Source organism: Trachemys scripta, chromosome 7, assembly GCF_013100865.1.
Source record: "Trachemys scripta elegans isolate TJP31775 chromosome 7, CAS_Tse_1.0, whole genome shotgun sequence".
NCBI classification, from domain to species: domain Eukaryota; kingdom Metazoa; phylum Chordata; order Testudines; family Emydidae; genus Trachemys; species Trachemys scripta.
The window spans coordinates 58363537-58384037 of NC_048304.1; the positions used below are offsets into that span (position 1 = coordinate 58363537).

Genomic DNA, 20501 nt, shown 5'->3' on the forward strand with positions numbered 1-20501 from the left:
TGTTCATGAAGCGACAAAGTGGGGGGAAATGGTTCAGGTCAATTGCAGCCTTCCAAGATGTTTCATTTTGATTTTAAACCTGTTTTTAGTATAAATTTACCCTAATTTCAAAACAAAAAAAGCAATTTCAAGTCAAAACACCAGAACTTTTGTTTTGAAAGTGTCAAAATGGGATGTTTTGATAACTTTGTAATTAAAAAATAATTGAGTTGAAATGGACACTGTTTTGTGAACAGTTTCAATTTTCACAAATTGGCATTTTCCTGGGAAAAAAAGTTTTGTTGAAAAATTCCTGACCAGCTCTTTATTGGGTACCCAGATCACATAGATGCCTTTAAAAATCTTAGCCTCTAAGCAAATTTTCCATTTTCTATTTATTCAGTGCTAGGGATTTTCTAGACATCCATTCCCAGACACTTATTCATTGCCAACGTTTTCCGTGCCTCCATTTCAACATCTTGCCTTTTCCCTTCAGATTTCTTCATTTATCACTGCCACAGAGATTCAGCAAGGCTGTCTTGTAATCACCACTTGTGTCCTCCTGACAGAGGGAAGAACAAAAATAGACTGGAATGTGGAGGACCATGCTAGCATTCTAGCTCCATAGGATAAACTCACATCTGACAAGGGCTTTGAGAAAGACAGACTCCATTGACTTCAATGGATTTATTCCTGATTTAAACCCCATTGTAAGTGAGAGGAGAAACAGGCCTAATAGGTTTTCCCCTCAGTGTAATATATTGAGCCCAATTCTCCTCTCACTTATACTGGTTTGCAACCAGTCAGGACTAACTCCACTAAGTCAATGGAGTAACTCAGGAGTAAAAAATCATGTAAATGAAAAGTAGACTCAAGCCCGTTGTACTCAAGGTTCAAACTGCCTGAGCATTTATGCACCATTCTCCCCACTCACTGGCAGAGAAAGGGTGGAGCACTTAGTTGTGAAGCATCAAATTTGTACCATTGCCACTGCAAATCCCAAAGGGGCATAGAACATTGCCGCTTACAGATCAAGGGCCTACAGAGCATCCTTAAAATGGTCTGACTGGCTGCTCAATCTACGACCATCACTGATTATCACATTGCACCACCGAGGTTTTAGTGCCGCTGTGATCGCTGGCAGCGTAGAATTCTTCATTGGTCAATGTGCTTTGTAAGTCAAGTTTTTAGGAAACAGACAAATCTCTCAGTCTCTGTCGAGGGGAGTGTTAATGAGAAAGTGATGAGATGCTCATTTCATCCTCTCTGGGTATTTTGGGGGACCTACTGCAACGTCTCAGCAGGAATTATTATTCAGTCAGGACTCTCGACAACCGATCATTAATCAACATGACAGACACTGACAATGTAGATTAGAAGAAGGGACCTTAATTACAGAAAGATTTCCCAGGGGACTGCTTGTGGGGCCTCTGTGCTATTTGCACAGGGGAAGGGAACAATCCATAATGACAGAATGGGAGAACGCTGGGATTTCAACCCCATTGTAGAATGGGGCTTTTTACTAGGGATGAGCAACCAGCTTGGAAACCAAAAGAATCCAACTCCAAAGCATTCGGTGGGTGGATGGGGCGTTGGAAAATGTTCAGTTTCTAGACCTGTCACACACAGTATATGGGCCAGATACCCGGTTAGTGTAAATCACCATAGCCATTTTTCCTCCAGTCCACCCAGAAGGCCTCTGGATAATGCCAGGGTCTCTCCTCCAGCCCAAAGAATGCTCTAGAGTGGAAAGGAAACAGGCAGGGACCAGCATCTGGTGTTTATTGTTTTATATGATCTGTGCCCTCTTGTGCTTTACATGATTAAGGAGAAGAGTGTCAATGCATTAGACTCTGTGCAAAGTGTGCATTCACAGCTGCCACGTGCCCCTGAGTGAGTTAAGCCAAACACCTTTGGGGTGGCGTTCTGGGACAGGGCGTGTTTAAACACCCCGGAGTCTGAAGAGTCACCGTTGTGCCCAGGGGCCAGGAATGGGACAGCTGGTTCCAGCTCCCCACAGGAGGTGCCAGAGAGAGGATCTGTGTTCCGAGAGTGTGCCTAGGAAACCCAGCATTGGGGCAATGGCTGGACTCTGTTTAGGCTTCAGGGGCTTAAAAGTCTGGGCAATCCAGAACCTGGCATTCCCTTTGCTGCAGCCCTAGGGAGTGGCTGGACTGGGCGCTCGCTAGGATCTATGACAGAGCGATACGGCTGTAATCCCCTTGGAGGAGTTGGTCCAAGAGATTTCCATGCCCCTTGGCTCTGCATGGGAGAGGACAGGCAGAAAGCTCTGCCTGCAACATTTTTGACCAATCCAAACAGGGCCACGGCCCTCTGCAAAACCCCGCCCTTGGCGCCATCCCCTGGAGGCAAAACCCCAGAGATTAAATGGGTGACTGTTTTGCCCCTGCTGGCTCCAAACTGCTCTGGTAGGCCAGCTGTTGGTGTTCAGCTTGACAGAGGAACTAGGGCAGAATGGGCAATGTGTGCTGAACCACACAGGGGCTGGGAAGGGAGCTAGGACAGCGGACAGCAGCTGCATTCAACCACAGTGCTTCAGCTGGCTGAGCTCAAAGCATGTGGGAGCAGAACTTGCTTGGTGCAGAGCCTATGGCAGTAGAGCCAGCTTCCATCAGCAATTAGTCTGAGCACAAGTCCTATCACCTGCAGGTCACATTCCATGACTCACCTGCTCAGGCAGGTGTTTCCCTAATGGACAAGGAGGGATCCCCAATTCCCTCTGAAGTTTGACTCTTTTCAGAGGACTTATGGAGGGGAGAGTCACAATCTTACTGGGGGGTAGTCCTTCACCCAGAAAACTTATGACAGCACCCAGACACCATGGTGATGGACGTACCAGAAAGGCATGTCAGTGATTCATAACAACAACAAAACTGCTGCTTACCAGAATCATGGTGGAGAGGGATTTGCCTGCGATCTTTAGGAACTCAGCCTTGATGAGATTTAAGTCAATTTCACTCCTGGAAACGATGACCCTTATGAGGGTCCCATCACAAGTGCCTGCCCCCTGCAATGACACATTTATCACTTTGGTAGTGCCACCAGGTATTAGTATGATCTCATTTTCTCTCTTTTTGGGGATGGGGGTGGGGAGAAGAGAAGGCAGATTTAGTGTTTGCAAGTTGGTCCAAGATGGAAGAGACCAGGTTTCAGATGGTGCTGGGAATGAATTTAGCACATCTCTGCCTCTCACCCTGGTGGCCCACTATTCATGTCACAAAACCCATCCTGCGGTTTGGTGTGACTGCCAATCTTTGTCCATGAAAAATTCAGGAGCCAAAGACCTGCAGGGTTGCAAGCATGAACGAAGGTTTATTGGTGCATACAGGACAGCTAAGCATGATAGCTTTACAGAGCATCTGCCCAGAGCTCCAGCCAATCCGTTTAGTCCTTTACCCTTATGAAGATGAGGGTAGCAAAAAACTTGGGGGAAGCCTCTCTCATTTGTAGTCTTCCACTGAGGGGGACTGCATAGGCCACACATTTCTTTGTTACATCTATGATCAGAGCTCCATTAGCATTGACACATTCAGCCTCAAAGGCTTCAGGGATTTTCATGTACTTCCCCCTAGATTTCTTTTGTTTGTTTTAATGTCACTGAGAAAAATGCATCCTAAAAACCAGCAAACTTATTGGTACCAGAACAACTTAACCACCACTAGGGGCAAAACCCAGCCCGAATTTATACCGAGTGCAAATCCGATGACCTCTGTGGGGGTTGCACTTATGCAGCTGAGGGCGGAACTGGACTCCTTGTGCCAGTCTCAACTCCACAGAAGCAAGTTCCTTCAGGACTTCAACCCTACATGTCCCTCTTCTTCCAAAGGGGCTAGGCCTGACTCTGCTCTCATTTGCACCAGTTTTACCCCACTGCCCCTTCAGTGCTTCAGACTGAAGCGAGAGGAGAAGCAGGCCCGCTCTGAACAGCCTGTGCTATAACAGTCTTACCTTCAAGGCATGGTACAGCCGCTCTGCAAAGTAACTGTGGATGTTCCTCGTGCATTTCACTAGACACAGGAGAAGGTTCAGTTAGTGCTCAGGATCAGTCTAACCCAGGGACAGCAGATGATAGTAATTCAACTCCCTATCGCCTTCTCTAAACCGTCCCATGGGATCATGGCAGCTAAGAAGTGCCCCGGTATTATGGGATGGATGTGCTTAGCCCACTATTGCAGTAGAAGAGAAGCGTAGACAAGAGTAAGGGTATCCTGTGTCCCTTACCAATAGCCAGCATGGCGTCTTCTAGCGAGCCGTGGGTTTCACTCTGGATGCTGTCTTCTAGGCTTTTACTGGCGAGCTTCTGGTATTCATCAAAGACTGTGGGAAACAACAAACGAAGGACTTTTAAATCCAGGCCAAACAATTCCCCAGGCATTTTGTGCCTTCTTTCCACTGGTTGCGCTTCTGAGGGGCCTGACCCAAAGCCCATAGAAGTGAATGGCCTGATTCCCATTGACTTCTGTGACTTTAGATCAGGTCCAAAAATGCTGACACCCACATAAACCCAAGTAAGTATCCGCATGTGCATATGATGGGTAAGAATGCACGAAGATGGGCACTGGGTATACGTAATTACTGGCTTGCATTTGGAAATACAGGTTTGCTCATTGCATGTTCATTTGGAAATCTGGCCCTTAATCCCTATCTTTGGCTATTGATCTAAATCAGGTTCCAGAGGGATATGCATGGCTCTAGCATTCAATTTTGTGTTTGCTGCTGTCACTGGCTCAGGGAGCCGAAGGAACACTGAACTAACACAGGATCTGGGTTGCTCGTGGATGGGGAAAAACACCAGGGGAAGCTTGGAACTTGTTGTTTTCCTCCATGCAAAAAGAAACAAACCACTAAGTGAGAAAACCATAAGCAAAAATATAGAGGTAAATTCCAAGATCTTTGGGTTTACTCAGATTCTTGCAGAAAGTTCATGTTCAACTACAGCAGTGAAGATTTGTTTTCTCTCTATGTAGAATGTAGACACTGCAGGTGTGGAATTATTAAGCCTCAAGTTTGATTTCTAGGCCTGCATACAGAGCTAGTCATTAAAGAAGAGCTGAGTATTAGGGAAGTCATGGAATCTCCTTCACTGGGGGTTTTCAAAACAAGGCTGGGTAGCCATCTGTCTTGGATAGTTGAGACGCAACAAATCCTGCATCTTGGCAGGGATTAGACTAGATGACCCTTACAGTCCCTTCTAACCCTATGGTTCTATGTAACACAGTGAGCTTCAAATTTAAACCTCAGCAGCTTTCAAGCTTATCTCCTCTAACCTCAGTGCTTAGATACTACAGTGAAAGACACTAACAGATTGGAAATGACCTTCTCAGCTCAGGCCTATATCAGAAATAAGTTGAGCTGGAACAGAGTTGAAATAAACTGAATTTTAAATGGATACCATTACTCAGCTCTCAGAGAAGTAGGGGGAAATCAGGGAAAAGCAGCTTCTTGCAAAAGGCCAAACTAAACCCATATTGTTTTTACTGTAACATTAATACTTATATGAATGATTGATAGAGATTTAATGTTCTTTAATATGACCTTAAAAAGTAATATAAGTGCAATGTGTGCATGTGAATCATGATGCATTTAATTAGGTGAGTGGATCTCAAACTATTTACCCTCCAGCCCTTCTTTGATCAACGATTTGATTTTTTTTTTTTAAATTCATGATTTTGGGGGGTCTGCCTCATGATTTTTGATCTCTCGAGTTCAGCAATACTGAACGGATTCTGTGAGGTTATAACTGGAAATGTAAGAGGGAGTTGGCCTCAGATTTCTAGCAAGAGGCCACAGAAGCAAAGTTCAGGTTCACCTGCTGTAGGCACATGGTCCAATTTTGCATCGGGTGACTGGCCTATTATGAACCTGGGCACAACAGCCAATGTAACAAAGCCTGTTTGGCTGAACAGTCTGTGGTCACTGGCAGCTCTACGCTGCTCAGGGGACGGTCTGAAGTCTTACTTCCCTCTGTCACTAATACCTATCATGTTCTTAGGAGCATGGTGCAGAGATTCCACCTGAGTGTTTTGTGATTCTTCAACATAGAACAATGCCACAGGTATGAACAGCATGTTGTAATGCATTTTAGAAAGTGACACACTCTCTCTCTGGTGTGATATCTTTTATTGGACCAACTTCTGTTGGTGGAGGGGACAAGCTTTTGAGTGTCACCGAGCTCTTCCTCGGGTCTGGAGAAGGTGACAAGGGTGATTACCATCTCCAGACCTGAGGAAGAACTCCATGAAACTCAAAAACTTGTGCCTTCCACCAGAAGTTGGTCCAATGAAAGATATTACCTCGCCCACCTGGTCTCTCTCTCTCCAGCCATCTTTGTCTAACACACCAGTCTCTATGGTACCTGAATCTTCAGTAAATGGACTGATTTGCAGATGTGTTGAGTGCTCAGATTGCCCACCAAAGCGAATGGGAGCTTCTGGATGCTCAATACCTCTGAAAAAAAGTCAGGGCATGTATTTAGGTGCTTAAATGTGGATTTAGCTGCCTAACTTTGGGCATCCCAGTTGGCCTGGGCTGGCCTCGCCTCTGCTTTCTGTGGGGGATGCTTTCTCATTTTGGAAGCTGTTGCCGTGCATGGGAATGCATCCCCCTGCTCTGTACCTCTCAGCAAGTGGGTGGCACTCCTGGTGCACAGGATGGTGATGAATTGGATCTCGTCAGTGCCCCGTATCTTCTCCCCAGCAGCGTAAAGAGCCTGTGATTGAAACACATCAGTTACAGCTCCCAGTGACGTTGGAGGCATGGATCTCACAGAGGAGGGGCTCATGCGGCTTGGTGCAAAGCAGCATTTCCGCTCCCGCTAGATGTGTGCTGGGGCACTGCTTGTGCTGCTTGGACAACTGATTCTACAGTGCCACTTGCTGCCAGGTGACCTAGACCTTTCACACCACAACCTCTGCCTTTGTTTAAACTGGGATAGTAACGAATTGTTACAGCAGGGTGAGTAATTCCATTCCCTACCAGGTCACACCATAAGAATCAGTGTTATGGTAAAGGACCGGTCACTTTATAGAAATACCTGTGCGTCCTGAAGCACCATCGCTGAATCCACATAGGATCTTGGATCATCCCTCTCACCCTAGGAGGGTACAATGGAAACACGGTTATTTGTTTTCCTACAGTGCTGCCCACATGAGGATCTCAAAGCACTTTACAGACGGATTAATTCATCCTCCCAGCCCTTCATCCCTGCAAGGTAGGAAGCCATATTGTTACATACAATACAAGAGAAAAATCCTGGTTGGTGGGACCAGTCATATGATGAGGAGCCAATCTGTTGCTATTGGTTAATTCAGGTCAATAATTCTGACGCGTGGAGATGCTCTCTGAAGATTGTGGGGCAGGATATGGAAAGGGGGTACAATGCAATTGGGGTACATCACTTCTGAAACTAGCTGGAGAGCAATGCCCTGGTTGCTGTATAGGAATGGATGGTGTATATGATGGTGCCCCCAATGGCTGAGTTGACAGAAGCAGCTTTGGAGGCTAACTACTAGTGCCTAAAGGAGCTCTCGACTCTGCGTCAGCTTTTAAAGCAGAGATCTAGATCAGGGGGTCTCTCTGTGTGGGTGATTTATCTAGTAACTCTGATGGCTACCTGCAGCAGGTGGGCTTGCAATAAAAGGCCTGTACTCACTGCTAACCCCAATTGGAAGAAGGGACGATGAAGAGCCCTGGCTCCCCATTCTTTCATCACAACCTTACCTGAAGGAGGCAAACCAATATCCGCTCGAAGTAGCCACTTGTGTCCGATTTGATGTCCTCTTCCAGGTTAGAACCATATTCTGCAAGAGAAAGAGGACCAAGAAGAGACGGGGGTGACGTGTGCTCACTGAAAGGCACAGTGAATGACTGAGGTGTCACCATGCCTTCCAGAGACAAATGAATGCTTGGCAGGCCCCAAGAAGGTAACCTGAGGGAAACGCATGGCTGTGAGCAGCTCACTTAGTCCCGACTCAGGAAGGTGCGTCAGCAGGGTGTCTAATTTTAAGTACATCAGTAGTTCCATGAAGTCAAGGGGCCAAGTGCATGCTCAAAAGCCAAGCATGTATTTAATTAAGTACCTTATGGAATCCGGGCCTTATTTTCTGAAACCCTCTCTCAAGGCCAAATGCTGCCCTGGAGCCTTGAGGGACTGAAGGATGGGCATGGACATAAATTTGACAGATTCCCAACTGGGGCATGTCCCAGTAAAGCGAAAACCGGTGAACAAATAATGCTCCATAGACAGGAAGATTCCATTACACCAACATTGGTTTGCTTGCTATCCACAGGAACTAAACCCATGACACCTTTGTGGTTTGCCTGTTACTAAATGGGACATTTAAAGATGGGATTTTTTCAGAAGCAGCCAGCGTTGCCCCAACTCCCATTGACTCCATTAGGAAGTCAACACTCAGCTCTTTTAAAGATCCCGCCTTACTACGCAAAATGTTAGCAGTTAATTCAATTTGCACAAAGCCCCCTTGCAGTGCTTCTATCACACACAGTGTAGCAAAAGCTGCTTTACCTTCTTTGTAAGCTTTGATTATTTCTTTAATTTGCACTTTTGTCCGTGATGCCAGGATCTCTATAATGACACCTTCACTAGTTCCTAGACCCTTTAAGAGGAAAAGAATAAAAAGACAGGGAGAAAATATTTTGCCATGCAATTAAAGCTATCTTAGAAAACTAGGCCTCAAATTAAAGTATCTGAGGGTTGTCATAGGCTCTGTGCCGAGCTGTGATAAATTGTCACTGTGAAACCAGGAACCACACGCAACTTGTTCGGTTTCAGTACAGATTTGTTTGCTAAGGCTCACCCCTCCTCTGAGTAATCCTAGAGCTGAGGTTGATTTTATGGGGCTCTGCCCATGTACAATGCATTCATCAAGGCTTTCGAAGACAAGTGGCATAAGAAGGGTGTGAGGAGAGTGGTACAATCAAATCTATCCACCTACATACAATTTTCATAAACTGCTCTTCACTGGTAATTTTGCAAATTGTTAGAAGTAGAGAAATAAAGTCCCACATCACAACTTTGGGATGCAAACATCCCATACCAACCTCTTCTGACCTGGAAGAAGACATTATCCTATCCTGCCCCTCCAGTCATCATCAGTGACAGATTTCTTACGGGCTTCATGTCAGAGGTTAGGGATTTGAAAGAGGAGGGGGAGTTGGTGTTAGAAACTGATGAATGAGCGGCTGATGATGGCCTCTCTTGCAGAGCAGATTTGATGAGTAGGCTGCAGTAGACAACAGGGGACAAGCAGGGAGGGGATGTGTTGTGAGTCCCAAGCAGACTGCGAAGAATTACAAAGGGATCTCGCAAAACTGGGTGACTTGGCAACAAAATGGCAGATGAAATTCAGTGTGGATAAATGAAAAGTAATGCATATTGGAAAATACAACCTTAACTATACATATACAATGATGTGATCTAAATTAGCTGTTACCACTCAAGAAAGAGATCTTGGAATCATTGTGGACAGTTCTCTGAAAACATCCACTCAATGTGCAGCAGCAGTCAAAAAAGCAAACAAAATATTGGGAATCATTAAGAAAGGAATAGATAATAAGACATAAAATACTACATTGCATCTATATAAATCCGTGGTATGCCCACATCTTGAATACTGCCTGCAGATGTGATCACCTCATCTCAAAAAGATATATTGGAATTGGAAAAGGTTCAGAAAAGGGCAACAGAAATTATTAGGGGTATGGAACAGCTTCCATATGAGGAGAGATTAATAAGACTGGGACTTTTCAGCTTAGAAAAGAGACTACTAAGGGGGGAATATGATAATCATGACTGGTGTGGAGAAAGTAAATAAGGAAGTGTTATTTACTCCTTCTCAAAACACAAGAACTAGTGGGCATCAAATGAAATTAATAGGCAGCAGGATTAAAACAAACAAAATAAAGTATTTTTTCACACAACACACAGTCAGCGGATGTTGTGAAGGCCAAGACTATAACAGGGTTCAAAAAAGAACAGTATAAGTTCATAGAAGATAGGTCCATCAATGGCTACTAGTCCGGACGGACAGGGATGGTGTCCCTAGCCTCTGTTTGCAGAAGCTGGGAATGGGTGACAGGGGATGGATTACTTGATAATTGCCTGCTCTGTTCCCTCTGGGGCACCTGGCATTGGGCCAGTGTTAGAAGACAGGATACTGGGCTAGATGGAACTTTGTGTAACCCAGTATATCCATTCTTATTTGATGGGCCTGGAAGGGGATGACAAGGACTTTGAACTTGAGCCACTGGAAGGATTCAAAGAATGTGGTGATGTGGTCATTGATGGTGAAGATGATGATGTTAGCAGCTGTGTTTTGTGAGGACCTGACATTGTTGGGAAGGCCCGAGAGAGAAGGAGATTATGGTTGTCAAGACAGCAGAGGAGGGCGTAGATGAGAGCCGTGCTGTCTGGACAGAAAGAAGAGGATCTTGGGCATTTTATAGAGCAAGAAGTGGCAATAAGCCAGAGATCTGTAATTTTCAGCAATCATTCTTCACCAGAAATAGGGAGTTTTGCACAGTTCTGCTGCTGGCCTCAAGTCAAAGGCATAAATAATATTTTACAGGGTGCCCTTTCCACCAAAGACGTGCGTATCCAACCAAATATTTGCTATAAACATTGGCCTCTGAGAAACGATACTGTGGAAAGGGTTTATTCAGTTCAGTTACTAAGCACTTGTATTAGCACAGGAAATTAGCACAGTGTTCCTGCTACCACTTAATAAGCAGCATGTCATTGATTTACCTTCAGGGCATCATGTAATTCCTTGGCATCGTATTTGAAAGGTGGGTACATAAGGGCTATGATGAGCCTCTCAAACTTGCCACTCAGTTCAGACTTCAAGCTGGCAATAAGATCCTGTTAAACACGAAAGATCTAATTAAGGGAAGAGTGCATCCAATGCTCACTGCGTTGCACGTCACTTTCCCTGAATCTCCATTTGTAACCCTCATGATGAGCTACAGCAATAAAGCTGATGCACAGTGTCATGCTGATTGGTTTATTATAAAAGCACCTATGGGCTGATCAGAAGGCCACCCTTCTGAGTGGATTCTGTCTAGGTATTTCTGTAGTGCCCCCGCCAATAGCTGCAATATCTGGGCACTTCACAAACATTCTAGAATTCATCCCCGAAACCCTTCCACAAACCCAAACCCTTGAAATTTCCCATAGGGAAGCTTGTGCTTTCCAACCGGCTCTGCTCTTCATGTATACATGCTCTGGCCAGCCCAGGCTTGGTAATAAATCAGGGGACTGGTGTTGGACAAGAAATCTGGATGCTGCAGAACATCATGGTCATTAATTATACTGCATATCTGCAGTAGATAGAACCTTTGGTCCCAAGAACACAGGCCTCCATTAAGAAGGCAGACTTGCACTGATGTAGTAGTGTCAGTGCCCGTCACCGCTGTACCCTTCCATAAAATATCTAGAGAGAGACAAGGTGAGTGAGGGAATATTTTATTGGACCAGCTTCTGTTGGTGAGAGAGAAGAGGTCTGTGTAAGCTTGGAAGCTAGTCCCTGTTGCCAAGAGAAGTTGGTCCAATAAAAGATATTACCACTCCCACCTTGTCTCTCTAATATCCTGGGACGAACACGGCTACAACACCAGTGCCAATAGACCAATGGGTGACACAAACACGCAACAGCTGACATTCCATCTAGCAGAGGGCAGTGCTCCCAGGGTCTCTAACACCTCCCTTTCCAGGAAAAACATCATGCAGTGCAAAGAGAAAGTTTATCAGACGTCCTTTCTCTGGATAACCTTTCCGAACTGTTCCTTGAATGATCTGGCAATCTGTTGACGCTGTGCATTACTCCTTTTGGTGAGGATGTCGATTATAGCCTGTTCGTCAGTCCCTGGAAACAAACAATGATAGGATGTAAACACACTGTGCAGGAGAATAAGGCAAGACATGTCTAAAACTCCCAAGGGTATTACCCATCCGACCTTCCCAAACTCACTGCCCTGACAATGAGGGAATTTAAGCACATTTGGAGCAGCTTGGAATCCCCGCATGATGGCATAAACAGCGGTAGTTTTCTGTAGGGAATTGTGCTAATGCTATAACTGAAGTGTAGAATGTTTTAAATACATGGCTGGTAATAGATAGCGTCAACTCACCCAGTCCTTTCATGGCTTTATACAAAACTTGGGCATCAGGTGTGGGGTCAAAGCTCAGGGTGCCTCTCACTGAGCTGCCATCTTCATCACGCTGTAAGAAAAGGCAACTATGTATCCCATGTGAAATTAGTTTGATAGGGCTCAGTTCAGGTCCCGGTGGACCTAGAGCACAAATTACACTATTGCAATAGGTGCTCATTAACTCCTTAATGGCAGTCCCAGCAGAAAGACCTGACTATTGAAACTGGACTTTCCTGTTGCCTGGAAAGGTGGTATCTTGTAATGTTCACAGCATATACGCGCACAAGTTAGATAAACACACAAAATACTATTGCTGGAAAGGCTGCAATGTAACACAACTTTATTTCTTAGATTCCAGAACGATAACACACAAGAACCCCAAACAGAAAGAAATAAAGCAGGCTGCTCCCTAAAACAGCGGCACAACTCATCCCACCTTCTTCTAGGTTTCCTTTCTGCAGACTGGCTCTGCAAGCCCCAGATCACAAGCTTCCCTACCGAGCCCCTAGCCTGCAAGCAGGACTGGAAACCCTTCAATCTTAAAGTGATAGCTTGTCATTTTAAACACAGTTTTCCAGGCACCACGTAAATCATGAGCAGGGTTGAGTATTTGTGTGTGATACTATACCTCTGCTATAACCAGAGTGTTATCATGCAGGATAGTTTTATACATAACTTCATCTGTTCCATGGCATATCCCTGTTGAAAACATGGGCTTTTCTGTGCCACAGCTTTACTTGGCTGGCTCCTGACTGAGGTGGAGTTGAGCGTGACTGGCTTCACAGGGTGTGGCATCCCAAAGGAGTGCTACAGGCCACGCAAGAGGAACCAGTGTATTTTGCAAGGGTGGATGAAACTGGAGAAGTTCAGGTTTAGCAAATTTGAGCCAGAATCTCTTTCCTTCATGCACAGCCTGGGGTCCTGGCTTAGAGGGGGTCTCTGGGCAAGCCGCAGGGAAATGGCCAGCCCTCTCCTCCCTGTACTGTTTATTAAGTGGTAGCGTTTTATCACATCCAACCTTGTGATGCAAACAGCCCAAACCCAGCCTTGCAGCGTAGGGTTCACCTAATGGAGCTAGTTGGGGACAGGTTTCGATTTACTCACCAACTCCAGATAATTTGGGGCCTTAGACCTTGTCTACATGGGAAAGATTTTTGATGTAAACTAAAAGTGTGAACTTACACCAATACAGTTGTTCTGGTATTACCCCCTGGTGGACAGCCTTATTCCAGTATAAGAATGCCTTTTCAGATTAGTTTATGTTGCTTGGAAAGGGTTGAAGCTAAATCTGAAAGAGGCATTCATGCCAGACTAGGAGTCCATATGGGATAGCCATTTCAATATAACTGGTGAAACTTGCCCACATAGACGACCCCAAAGTCTCCAATCAGCTGGACTCAGGTCTAGGAGACTGCTTTTGTGAAAGCAACATGTCATAGCTTGCTAGACTTTCAGACCATCTGCCTCCAAGCCTATCCCGAACCTTACAAGGGAAGTCAGCGGTCTTCTTTGACTAGTCAGATGAATTTATTTACATTCTTTTTCTCCATGAGAGGCAATTGCCAACCTTGGACTCAGTTTTCCAATGCAGAGCTAATGGAACCAATAGTCACCCCTACTCGGCTTTTGTTAGCGCTATCTGCCGGGTAGGAGACTGGGAACCATGCCCATAGTAACGCTAGGGTGGAGCTGCATGCTGGTGACCTTGCAAAATCTCACGGGAAACCAGGCATGCGAGTCCTGGAGGAATGTTTTTCAAGCTCTTCTACCTGGCAAGGCTCACTTGGAGACGGCCGTGGGCTGGAAGAATGTGGGCAGCAGAGGGATTGTGTGTGGGAAGAACTTGGACTGCTCGGTAAATCTCTAGGAAAAGAGATGTGGAGGCCGAGGCTGCACCAGTGGTAATAGCAGAAGGGATTCAAACTTAAGCAGGAACCACAGGGTGAAATACTATGGCCCATGTCATGCAGGAGGAGGTCTGACTCACTAGATGATCATAATGGTCCCTTCTGGCCTTATTCTCTATGAAACAAAGGTTCCTGCCCGCTGACTACATTTGCCTGAAAGCACCTGTTGGGGTGGCCTAGCTCTATGCAGAAGAAACGAGGAAAACATGTGTGTGGATGGAAAGTTGTCCGCGTACATCCATGCTACTGTATCTAGCTCCCTTTGAGACACAGCCTAGGACTGGAAGCAGTTGGAATAGTGAGAGTTACTTGCATGGTTTTCCTTGTATGTGAAGCTTGGTTCCTTCTATATTAGGGGCCAAGGGGGTTCCTCTGTCTAGATTTAGTTAACTGGGGTTTGGTTTACTTAGCCCATAGTTTGAATATTAGGTTTATTGCTGTTTCTCTGTCTTTATTTATCCTTGTCCTCATACCTACATCAACCCCCCATGGGCACCCAAAGTTAGCTGCCTTGCTGAACATCTTCCTCCCTGTTGTTGATTGCATTATCTCCCCAGTCCTCCCAGTCACACTTCTTCACTGCATGAAATTCAAATTCATTGTCCTCCTTTTCACAGCCCTCCAGAGCCATGCAAAGGGCCAGATCCTCAAGTGAGGTGCTGCCACTGTGTGCTATACTTCTGGTGGAAGGTGGCAGTCCAGCTGGCATTCCTGACCCTGGAAGGATCACCGCACCGCATTGCTTATAATCAACATCAAGACTCCCATGCCCCTTGCTCCTTGCTACTGGCAGAGGGGATGTGGACAAAGAAAGGAGGCAAGATTGGGATGCCCCACTATTGGCTGCAGCTCCAGTCCCTGCGGGTTGTTAGCAGCCTGGGTGTGAGTTAGAGCAGCCTGGGGAGTGCTCCAGGTTGGTGCACCGTGACTCCGAGATTGGGGGAGTGCAAAGGAGAGTTTTAATTTATAGGGGTTTGGTGGCAAGGCAGACAAATTTAAATGATCCTTTTTAAAAAAAATCCTAATCAGGGATTTGAGTCAGTTCTGGCTAGAAGGAATCAGGCATGACTCACAACCACCCAGGTCCTCTATTTGTGTTCTCTGGCTGTCACAGCCTCGGGAGAGAGAAAGGTGTGGCCATATCAGGTTAGGACAAGAATCTGTCTGAGACTCATTTGGCTTTCTGTTTCCAGGTGACTCCACATAGCTACTGACTGAAATGAGTCAATGCATGTGTCACTGCCATAATGAGCAAGACCATTAGACAGGCAAGCAGAGGAATCTGCTCCACCTGACATGCTCCTAAATTAGGCTTTTTTACTTGTGACCATCTCTAGTTACAATTTTCCAAATTGAAAAGTGGCGTTTTGTCCAAAAACCTAAGTTTTCCATGGGAAAATGTGGATTTTTTTTTTAATGGAAATTTTCTAAAAAAACAACAACACATTTTGTATTTTGAATTGAAATTTTCAACTCTGTTTTTCAAAAACTAAAAGAAAATTCAGACTTTGCTCCCCTCCCCCACTTTTTATTGATTAGAAAGAACAATCTCCAGGCCTCTGGAGTGGTCATGGTTCCGTGCTTTGCTTCCTCTTTCCACTCTCATTTTTCAAAGTGCCTCCAACTTTGGAAGAGAGACAGAGCAGCAAAATTAAAAATTAAAAAAAAAAAAAAAAAGGAAAAAGTCATGCCCCCCATCCACCCATTATTCATCTTCTTAGACCCGGTGGTGAAAGGGGGGAGAAGAATGCTGACATTTCAAGTTTCATGGAGAAAAATGAGGGGGGCAAAATGAGAAAACATTAAAAAAAAAACACAGAAAATTGTTGCATTTGAACCCTGCGAAATGGAAACAAATTTGAAATATTTCCATAAAATGATTTGTCCATTTTCCAACCAACTCTACCAGTAACAATCACAGTCAAAAACCAGAGCAAATGTTTTGTCCACTTGAAGCAGAATCCTGGCCCTCACTGTTCTCCACATTTTATACTGGATAGAGTAAAAGCACCAGGAGATACATGATCTGAGGTGTACACTGATCTGTATCACATAAGAACCATAGAGCCCAACTACTGGGCAATACAGAAAGGAGGAGGCCTTGGGACAAAACAGTTAATGGAAGACAGCTAAACAAACCCCATAAGGATAATGACTGTTTGGCGATGGTGTTTGGAACACGGCTGGCCATTGCTGGGTGGAGAACTGGACCACCATTCTGTGGAGGATTTTGAGATTTCAGAATCTGGTTTCATTCCAGTTTGGAACAAAAGCCAAAGCTCTGAAGTTCTCTGCAGAAGGGAATTATTCTCTGCCCAGCTCTGGGGCAGTTTGCCTGATGGGCTGCCATAGAGCCAGAGACCCTGGAAGCTGCAAGAACCTAGGCAGTCTAACAGCCATGTGTCTTAGAGTTTCGGAGCTGGATCTCCCTGGCTCCCCACTAGCCTGCCAGGTGGGCTCTGGAGGAGCTGGATGGCTCAGCTGGCAGGAAGCCAGATAGGCTTCCAATGGAACAAATTAAATTTGTCATCAAAATGTTTCTGACCCACTCTACTGCGTACAGGGCTCCTGGTAACTCTGGTGGCTGGTAAGTGACTGTTCAGGAAGTAAACTCTTTCCAGTTACCAGCACACCACCATCATGTAGGTCTCTTCTTTATCTCCAGCTCTTGGTAAATCAATACAAAGTCACAGAGTGGAATCCTGAACCTACTGAAGGTAACAGGAATTTTGCCATTAATTTCAGTGGGGCCTAGATTACACACACTATCAGTTGCTGCCCTCCGTACTTTGACTTTAGGTACAGAATGGGTCTGCCTCAGTGAAAGCCATTCAGCCGTTGGACCAGAATTTGAAAAGTACATTTTCAAAGTAATGTGAACTTTAAAGGAACATTGTGGTCTTGGCTCCCAATTGAGTCTAGCTCCCTGAACTGATATTCAAAACCCTCCATGGCAATGGCATAGCTACTTGAGACCACATCTCCTTCTAGGACTAGGACCTACCACCGCAGCTGGAGCAATCAGCCTGGTAATCAATCAAGAGGTTGATGACAATGGGAGGTTGAATGTTTGCAGGAGCTGGACCTAGACTAACTCATTCCCACAAGGGAGAAGATAGACCAAATTATTCACAGCTCTCAGAACTAAATGCAGAATTTACTTCCTCAGCTTAGCTGTCCTTCAGTAAATTCTCCACCCACCTAACCCCTCTCATAAGCAAACAGCCAATAAAAGTTCTAGCCTGTTGCTTAAAAACCATCAAACATATTTAACAGATTCCTCAATCAAACACAGGCACACAGAGTGATCATGCAGCAGGTGTGGTCAGTTTGTAAGTGGAAGGATTTTACTCTGTCTCTACACATAGAATTTATATATTGTCTGAGGCATGACAATATGCCTCTGAAATCACGTACAGAGAGTTTCACACTCCAGTATTTTCCTACTTACCCAGCCCTTCCACCACGCCATGGTACACTTGGAAGCAATTCTTTTTCCTGTAAATAAAGGAAGTTACATGTTAGATCTTTTGAAAGTTAAAGTTCTTAAGCACATGTGAACTGGAAAAACAAAAAAGTTTCCTGCAAACTCACCACTAGAAAATAAGAAAAAATAATTATTCTGCTCTCTGGAGGTCTATTCACACTGACCGCTGCAGGGTCTAACTGGCACCTCTGCACCAAAAATTACACATGTGCGCCTTCCTTTTCTATAAACCCCACAAGGCAACACCCTAAAGACATGGTTCAACTGGTTTTTGTACATATTTTGTACATATGATCTCACTGGCAGAGATGCGGTTGCTTAGTAACAGGACTTCCCTGGTTAAGAGCCTCACGTTCAAACTTGGTTGACTAAAGTTTGAATTTCCCTTTCTGATTTTTACAACGTGCCTGCCTTAGCCCCAGGGGCTTGTGCAACATGGAAATTACAGCCAGATAATGTCAAGCTACCAGTGTGACCCAGAGAACCCTACAACACTCAGCTCAATTGCTCTCTAATTATGAAAGGACTCTCTCTACCTGTACCCTAACGAAACAAGACACTAATTCCCTCAGCTAATCCCCACTCAGTGCCCCATCCCTCCCAGCAAAGCCTAGGAGAAAAAAAGGAGCCCTACAGCTTGCACCGAAGCATACTATGTTGAGGCTCGTATCAGAGGGGTAGCCGTATTAGTCTGAATCTGTAAAAAGTAAAAAATGCATCTGAAGAAGTGAGGTTCTTACCCACGAAAGCTTATGCTCCCAATACTTCTGTTAGTCTTAAAGGTGCCACAGGACCCTCTGTTACTTTTTATGTTGAGGCTGTGAAGCCTCAGGAGGGAACGGTGTTCCAGAGCCCCGTGTGGAGAAGGCACTGTGAGATGCACCCTCTCTGTCGTAGCAAGGTCTGGGAAATCAAGGGCCTCTGACAATCACAGCAGCACCAGAATGATGTGAGGTAGGAAGTGGTCCGTTAGCCAGGCCCAAAGGAACTAGATGTAGCCCAGTGGAGATTCCATTTCTATCACCTACTCTTAGGATGATAGACCCTTGAGCCCTCCCCCCACACACACTAAAGCTGGCCAAACAAGGCTGCTTTGGGGCTTTTCCGAATTCTTCGGTGGGATACACAGACCTGATTATGTGTGCCTTCCTGGGGGGAGAGGGAGGGAATCAGCCTATCCTGAGCAAGATGGATACAAGTGTAATGGGCCCACGGCTCTCAAAATGCCAGGCAGCCCAATGAAAATCAGGGACTGGACTACTATGAACTGTAAGGCACCTCTAGTGAGGGACTGGCTGCTCTTCCCAGCCCTCCCACTCGCACAGCCTAGGCCAACTTGACTTAGGCAGACCAGCCCAACCTGGAGAGACCAATCTCCGCTTTAGACCCTGTTCCCCTTCAGAGACTGTGCCCAGGCACCGTGTGCTCAAGTCACCCTGGGGGAATTGCAGTTATTGCAAGGCTTTGGAAAACAGATTGTAAGGGAGTGGTTCCTCCCATGCCCCAGAGCAGTGCCCAGCTTTCCGGGGTCAATAACTGTCTCAGTAACATTCCTTTCTGGAGAGCAACATCCACGCCCTGAGTTAGCGAATAACGCTGCCAGTTGCAGCTCCACCCCTCACATTGTTTCCCCATGATGATCACAGGATCACGCAGAAGTTTCCAGAGTCTGGCCTATTGTGCAAGCCGTCCCAGATTGTCAGGGGTCTCTGGAGTTCTGGGCCACCCCTGGGGTTAGCTCTGTACTCAGGATTTCTCAGTTCTGCTGTCAGGACTACCAAAGGTTTGGGGTTGTGGTGTTTAAACTCTGTGCTGATTTCCTCACTGGCAGCTTTGGGGAATTCAAGAATGACTGACAAGGGTTTGCTCAAACTTCAACAGATTTAAAATATATTTTTAAAAGCCGGGGCCTCAGGAGAGGAAGGTGCTAAGGCTGTTTAAAGAGACCTTTGCCCTCTCAAATTTAGGGCTGCTCTGTTTGACCTGGTGCAGCCTGCTACAATCTGAAGGATACCAAGGCCAGTGAAGAATCACTAGGTTGTAGGGACAGCACAGTCATGCCCTCTTCCACCAGCCACGTCCCCTATACCAGCAGGTAGCCCTAAATGCCCATTTATTCATCTGGCTGCATGGGAAGATGTGACCCCACATGTCATTCATTTAAAAAAAACATCACATTTTTAAACAAAATGTCCTTACCTCTGATATTAAGAGCACCTGAGATCATCGGGTGGAGTAGCTGTCGTTGTTATGTAAGGATGTGGGTATGTCTGCGCAAAAGAATGGGGGATTTGGCCTGCAGAAAGCAGAACGGACAGTGCTGGTTGTAGCTTGCAGAAGGCTGTCATTGCTGCTATGTTTTAAAATTTTCAGTTGTAATGATTTTTTTAAACTCAGATTACGGTACCTCCGTTCCACCATCCATGCTGTTCACTTCCCTGCTGTCTTTTGTGCATTTTTCACAGTGAAGATTTTCGTGGCCTATCTCTAGTTACTCACTTTCCTGCTCCCCTGGGCTACTGCAACAGGCTAGTCAGACACTGCTGTGTTAGGGCAGCAAACAGGATAGAAGAAAGTTCAGAAACCATGGAAGCAAAAGGCTTAGTAAAAACCTGACACCCAATTCCACTCTCACATTGGTGAGAATTAGGAGCGAGTCAACGGCTAGCCATGAATGTAAACTGATGTAAGTGGGAAGTGAATTAGCCCCCATGTTTCTACAAAACCCAAATGCAATCTAGCAGCATCACTTTAACATTTGCACTGATCCATCTGAAGAGAGAACCTTTAAAAAAAGATACTGGAAATGAAACAATAGCGTATTAATACATTGTAAATGATCATGGGGACACAAGTTACTGTTACATGTAGTAATGAGCCAGGAGATTTATTACACTATCAGTAACAGTCTATAATAAAGAAGATGAGAGGAGACACCA

At 45.4% G+C, this 20501-nt stretch overlaps 1 protein-coding gene across 2 annotated transcripts; it reads right to left on the reverse strand.

The window, feature by feature from the left end:
• Nucleotides 1-301: 301 nt before the first annotated feature.
• Nucleotides 302-20299, reverse strand: ANXA8L1 (annexin A8 like 1). Of its 2 annotated transcripts, none has more exons than XM_034776461.1 (13): nt 19762-20299; nt 17527-17573; nt 12148-12238; nt 11788-11882; nt 10766-10879; nt 8525-8615; nt 7720-7799; nt 7034-7093; nt 6616-6709; nt 4222-4317; nt 3949-4007; nt 2885-3007; nt 302-541 (listed from the first exon to the last, which is right to left on the reverse strand). In XM_034776461.1, the coding sequence occupies exons 1-13, from the start codon at nt 19787-19789 to the stop codon at nt 482-484; spliced, it is 1038 nt and encodes a 345-aa protein (XP_034632352.1). In that variant the 5' UTR covers nt 19790-20299; the 3' UTR covers nt 302-481. The 2 variants fall into 2 exon arrangements, with proteins under 2 accessions (XP_034632352.1, XP_034632353.1); XM_034776462.1 differs by lacking the exon at nt 19762-20299 and adding an exon at nt 17670-17779.
• Nucleotides 20300-20501: the final 202 nt, after the last annotated feature.

Excerpts from the sequence above, each read along its gene's own strand:
- ANXA8L1 (XM_034776461.1), bottom strand. The coding sequence starts at position 19,789 with ATGATCTCAGGTGCTCTTAATATCAGAG. Across the intron at positions 10,880-11,787 it reads TCAAGGAACAGTTCGGAAAG|GATCTTATTGCCAGCTTGAA; the intron begins GTTATCCAGAGA and ends CGTGTTTAACAG. Across the intron at positions 8,616-10,765 it reads AATTACATGATGCCCTGAAG|GGTCTAGGAACTAGTGAAGG; the intron begins GTAAATCAATGA and ends TTCCTCTTAAAG.